A 6,484-nucleotide genomic window follows, 5' to 3' on the forward strand; every position below is an offset into this window, starting at 1 on the left:
CTGAGACCTGCAGTCAGACACCGCGAGCTCAGCGGTGGGGCGCTGAGGAACAATCCCCCCTAGGAGCGCGAAATCCCATAGGACTTCTGACGAGCACAGACACACGGCAGAAGTCCCCCTGAGGGGATCTATAATAGAATGTATGGCTAAGTGAAAGTTTCGTCAAATGAATAACAAGATTGAAAGAAAACTGCATCTACAGCAAGACTCGCGGAATATTCAAGAACAGTTAACGATATGGCAGCACCTCTGTGCAGCAGCAGAAGCATCGTCTGCTCAGGTGAACGATGGATGCTAAAGCATTTGTTCAAGTGGACACTCTTTAAAAGTCCCCCAACAAAATTATAATAAATAAATAAAACTGCTTGAGATCATGAGAATCTTTAAACTAATCACACAAACAAATAAGCTCCATTATAATATTAAATTATGAAGACAAGCATACCAATACCATGCATATAATGGTTTTCCTTTTGATGCGATAAATTGTGGTTAAACATTCTACAATAAGGTTTCAATTTGTCAAGCACCAGCTGATTGCCTGTCCCACGTGCATGTGTATCACCAGCTCTTAAATAAATAATTAGCGGACCAATCCGAGAATATTGACTACACTGACTCATCAATAACAGAGCAAGAGACGCAAAATTACTGCAATACTTGTAACTCATTCATTTTTAAATTTTACTGTGAAAATCTTTGCAAATTTTTTGAGCCTGCGTTTGAATATGGTAATATGATCTTATATACCTATTTAATAGGTAATATGATCTACATATTTAATAGGTAATATGATCTACATATTTAATAGGTAATATGATCTACAATTATAAGTGTCACAATAAAAAAAGGCTTAGAAAATATATGGAAACTGCCCAGGTGGTGTTCAAATGCAGGGCAAAACAAGAGGTTTATAGACACCTGATTTAAATTTAGCTCTGCACTTATGATCTATCAGTGAAATTGTAAACATTCATTATTTTTTAAATAATACCGGTACCAAGTGAAATTAACCAAATAAAAACCTATAAACGCACCAGTCAGTGTCGAGTCTAAAGCCTGATTACTGGAGACCAAAGCATGAAAATTTATTTTATAGGAATTTAACTAAATGGAAATAAATTGAAATAAATTTTGGACCAGACACATTATATTTAAGAAGATTTTCTTATTTAAGAAGATTTCTTCATGACTGGCACCTGATGAATGTGGCAGTCAAATGAATCATCTTGATCAAATACTCAAGAGATATGTTTTAAAAATAACACTTTTTGTAGACTTCTTAATCTGAGTAAAATATTTTACCATTGAAGAGCCTGCTCTTCAAGTGTTCTCTCTCAGATTATTTTCTCTAATTTTTGCACTAGGAAAAATCACTTAAAAATTAAATTAAACAACTGCTTCCAGTTGACCATGCATGATAGGCCGCGTTGCAAAACAACAAAACAAGTAATTCTGTTCAAGTAGGAGCTAAGTTAATAGCCATGGCAACATGTTCATCTCACAGCCTCAAGAGGGATCCACACATTATTTTAAGACATGCCAAAATAAGATGCCCCAAAAATTTGCATTGGCCATGTATATTTGATGAAATCGAATTGGATTAATTTTTCTTGACAGCTACAGTAATGAGTGCCAAGTTCTATTAATGAAATATAGGAATGTTTTCATTATTACTGAATGCAAAAGGTTTCCAAGAAATGAATTATAATTAATTCTGAGGTATGTACTTTTGATTAACCAGTAGGTACATAAAGACATATCAAACTCTTGCACTCAGACTGCAAGAGATGCAATAGAGTCCAAATTTTTGGATAGAAAACTTATTTCTACAGGAGTTTCAAGCTATAAAACATCTCCCTGACTTCGCACTACATTAACAAGCTCCTCCAGGCTGGGCATGATGGGTTCCAATTGACTGTCCATGGTGAGGAAGTCTCCCGTGTTGCCGGTTGCCACTCCTACAAAGTGCATGTGAACATTGCCTTTGTTCATACTCACCACCTGCACACAAATGTTTATTATTAGCCTTTTCCACAACAGGGACCTTGACTTTATGCATTATTTTAGCCATGAAATTTTTTTTACAAATCTCAATAACAACAAAGATTGCAATTGTGATCAACCAGAAATATATTGATGGTTTCTTTCTTTTTTAATTTTAATCTGAATTAAATTACATTTTATTTGCATGCCTTGCTATTTAAAGGAGACTGCATGAAAATTTTTGATCAGAAATTCAACCAAGTTAATATTCAAGCTTTTCCCAGGTTTATACAACAAATTTAAACTATAAATATTTTGATTTATAAATTTTAAATTATTCATTAGAGCTGAATTTATCATTGCAATATTCTAATTCAGATCATTTCAGAACAAAGATAATGAAACTCAAAAGCAAAATAACAATTACAATTCAATACAATGATTACCTATACATAGAATTGCAAACAAATTCATCTAACTTCCATACCTGAAATTTATCATACAAGCAGACAATTGTTTGGTTCCTGCCTAAGCCAAGCTTGCTGGCTTGGTCTGATGCTGAAGCAAAAGGAGCAACGTAGCTGCTGCGCTGACTCAGCTCAGGGTTGTCTTTACTGCACACTAAATTTTGCAGTAAATGTTAATGCACTCAGCCAAGGAAACAACATTCAGAACATTTATTGACTGTAAACTAAAACAGTATGATCAAAAAAGCATCAAAACAATAACATTATTCTATTCTTTATGATTATCGATCAAATTTAGATTGTAAATACATGCTAGTATTTTTTATTCGAAATAGAATAACTTAAAGCTGAGACTTATAACTCAGTCAAAGCATCTTCAGTATACCAATACATTTTCTTTGTCACCTCGGTTGTCATGTTACTCTTTTTTCACCATTGTAAATGCATTTAAATGTATATATAATTAAGCAAATTTTTTAAACAAAAAACTTTTACATTTCAGGGTCATTACTTAAATTCAATTTCAATATATAGCAATCAAGGTCTAAAAGGAAGCACTATATTGAGCAATAACTTTTTAACAGTAAAATCATATTCCTCATAGGAATAATTATTATGTTCAGTGACTCCCAATGCCTATATAATTGATTATCATTACTGCAGGTTTCATTAAAGACCAGAGAGTATTTCATATTGAAACTTGCATTGATGAAATACTTCTGCTGAACTACACCAAATTGATTATAACTGCATACATTAAAATAATAATAGTGCATGATTGGTAAATCAACAGATAAGAGAAATTTTGAAATTTAATTAGGTGAAAGGACAAAGAAATTATATGATGATGGCAAGGACATCCTCACCTTTAAGTATAAGCACCCCATCTTTGTCAGTGATAACAATTGCCAGAAGACCAGGAGTGCTGCAGGTTACATGAATAGAGGAAAAAAGTTTCATGAATTTATATTTACAACAATTTTCAACTTGAACATTTAATGACATAGCAATAAGAATTCTCCAAATCCTTAAGTTTTGCAGAACTGTTTTTTAACAATGCTTCATAAACAATGTCAGCTGTAGCCACAGTGCTCTTGCTACAGTATAGGAATGTGATCTTGTATCAACTCTTTAAGGGGAGCATCTACCCCAAAATCTATCTTGGTTATTTACAGACGGATAACTTTGAAACTTGGTACACACATGTAAAACAGAAATCTAAGCCTTTTTTGTTGTGTAAAGTTAAAAAAAAATGTGAAACTCTTAGAAAATGGCCAAAAAAGGGGTACTACTGCAGATTTTTAGACAAACTCCTCCTAGGATTTTCAAGCTACAACATCGAGACACATACCATTCAATGCAAAAAGACCATATCTATAAAATGATGCATGGGTTTTTTGGAATTCTTATTTTTGTGGGTGTGAGGGCATTTTTGGCGCATTTTCTCATTTGTGGAAAAAATGCACTATTGGGCTCGCCATGTCCGTCTGTCTGTCCGTCCGTCCGTCCATCTGCGACCTCAAGTTTTCGTCAACGAGAAAATGCGCTCTCTGTCACTCACTGCTGTGAGTACTGAGTTACATTTTTCATAAATTTTTTTAATTTTACCTACTACTGCACCCATTTTTTGCAGGATAAAATTCAAACTATAACAAAATTATAAAAACCTATATATATATAATTTTGTAGATTGTTTCTTTGTGCATTGAATGGTATATTTCTCACTGTTGTAGCTTCAAAACTCTAGGAGGAGATGGGTTTGCCATGAGAGCTGTTGTAGGCTTTCAGGAGAGGAGATAAATGGCCCACTGGCAGTGCGCACACTATGTAAGGGCATGTAACGTAGCTTAGATATTGAAAGTAAGCATTATCTCACTTTTAAGTCAATCAGTGATGCATAGGACAACTGCCATTAATTATATTAGAGCTGCAATACTGAAAAAGTAGGATTTTTCCCAACCTGTCTCTTATTACCCTGTCTTGAAATGGCCACCATTTTTTTGGAATAAGATCCACAAGTTCTGTCAATCACACATTCACACTTTTATGCAACATCTGTGTACAACTTTTATGCAAGTAATATTTGTTTAATATGATGAATATTTTTTCTGCTACAAACCTTAGGCTTAACAGCTGTACCTTTCCAAAATCTCACTTTCCACACTTTCTCTCATGGATTTTTTTAGAGGAGGTAGGAGGAGGTAGTAAATGTATGATTTCTCAACTTGCTATATGCTACTGTGAAATGGGATAACTTAAACTCCAAGGGTAACTTAAACTCCAAGGGTAACTTAGACAACTTTTAGTTTTTTTAACAAAACCCCCAAAACTCAAAAACTATTTGACACAGAAAAATTTTGTCAATGGGCATTAAAGGCTTAATACTGAGGCTACGTAACACAATAGAAAGATAAAATAATTATGCATATCTAATAGGTTAAAAAATGAAAAATGTGACCCATGAAAAAGAGCTATTATTTAAAGCCTGTCATAGAAACCCCTCCAATTTTTTCATCTTTTGGTAAAATAACTCCAGGTTTTGGTACGTTGTAGTAAAACTCTTCTAGTTACATACGCAAATGACAAATTTGAGGAAAGTGTCAGTTTGCAAATTGGGGGCGCTGACCCTGAATGGGGGAACTTAGACCACCTAATGTCAGCCCTGATGGGGTAACATAGACCAGCTTCGAAATTAACTTAAAATTTCCATACCATATAACATATTTCATGTTTGATACACCTATTAATGTTCTTTCTTTATGTTTCAGACTATACATACTCTTATATATGGTAATTTTAACTCAATTTCCAAACTGGTCAATTTTACCTCTTCACAGCTGACATTAGGTTAGGTGGTCTAAGTTCCCCCATTCAGGGGTGGCGCCACCCATTTGCAAGCTATGAAACTTTCCTCAAATTTGTCATTTGCATATGTAACTAGAAGAGTTCTACAACAATGCACCAAAACTTGGAGTTATTTGAAGTTATTTTATTAAAAAATATAATTGATTTTACCACCCAGTCAGGCCAGTCTAAGATACCCTAAGAGCTGGGGTAACAAAGACCATCACTTTTTTTGAAATTACATAAAAACAAGTCCAGTAAGTAGACCAGTAAAGTATCATGGATACCAGCATTACCGTCAACCGGGGCTACTCGGGATGGGCGGGGCTACTTGGGACAGTCCTCCAATATGGCGTAAAACTGTTATAGTAGCAAAACTAATTGGAATATTGCAAAACTAAATATAGTGGCGTAAACATCAACATTTTTCCTATCTATGTAGGTAGTATAAAGTCGAAAAACACTACATTTACCAGCTTTCAAAAATTCCTGAAAAAAATTGTGAAAAACGCCATTTTTGAAAAGTTACGTAATTGACGTAATTGAAAACGTAATTGACGGAATTGTCCTATCTCATTCCAAAAAAATGGCGGTCATTTCCGCACGGCGGGGCTACTCGGGACACCCCCCTCCCCCCCCGGGGCTATTCGGGACACCCATAAAAACGCATTTACAGTAGAACCTCAGTAAGCAAAGGCTCCAGTTCAGAAAAAAATGGATTAAAAACAAAGAATATTGATTACATTTACCTCGCTCGGTGAAAAAAATTTCACTTATCAACAAATTAGTGAGAAGTAATTGACCTAAACAATGATTTATTTCTCCAAAATATATGATGGTTGTCACTAAAACATTCCTTTCTGTTTCAGGTATGTTTTTCATGATCTTTTTTTTTTAAAGTAAATTCACTTAACCCAATTAACACGTTGGCCGCGATGTGCGCCATATATGTACACGCTGTACTTCTCAGAATCACGATGTGTACACATGTGGTACATTCATATGAAAAATACATATTTTTATAAAATCTTATTACACTTTCAAATTTAAAATTTCAATGATGCAATTAAATAGGCATGTTAGGGAATGCTTTGAAGTCAACTAATGCTTAGAGAAATAGTTTTATTTTCAAATGCAAGTAATACAAAAATTACGAAATTTGTGTCCATTGATGAAAGCAATATATA

The 6,484-nt window shown here is 34.2% G+C and overlaps 1 protein-coding gene across 1 annotated transcript in view; it reads right to left on the minus strand.

Moving 5' to 3' along the window:
- Positions 1-369: 369 nt before the first annotated feature.
- Positions 370-6,484, minus strand: part of LOC108672307 (ragulator complex protein LAMTOR3) — a 7,757-nt gene continuing 1,642 nt past the window's right edge. The window contains exons 2-4 of the mRNA XM_018159948.2: positions 3,320-3,378; positions 2,474-2,607; positions 370-2,004 (exon numbers count right to left, since the gene is read on the minus strand). Of these exons, the coding sequence (XP_018015437.1) occupies positions 1,846-2,004; positions 2,474-2,607; positions 3,320-3,378 (352 nt within the window). The 3' untranslated portion in view covers positions 370-1,845. The remainder of the gene's footprint in view (positions 2,005-2,473; positions 2,608-3,319; positions 3,379-6,484) is intronic.

This window comes from Hyalella azteca, unplaced genomic scaffold (genome assembly GCF_000764305.2).
Source record: "Hyalella azteca isolate HAZT.00-mixed unplaced genomic scaffold, Hazt_2.0.2 contig11450, whole genome shotgun sequence".
NCBI classification, from domain to species: domain Eukaryota; kingdom Metazoa; phylum Arthropoda; class Malacostraca; order Amphipoda; family Hyalellidae; genus Hyalella; species Hyalella azteca.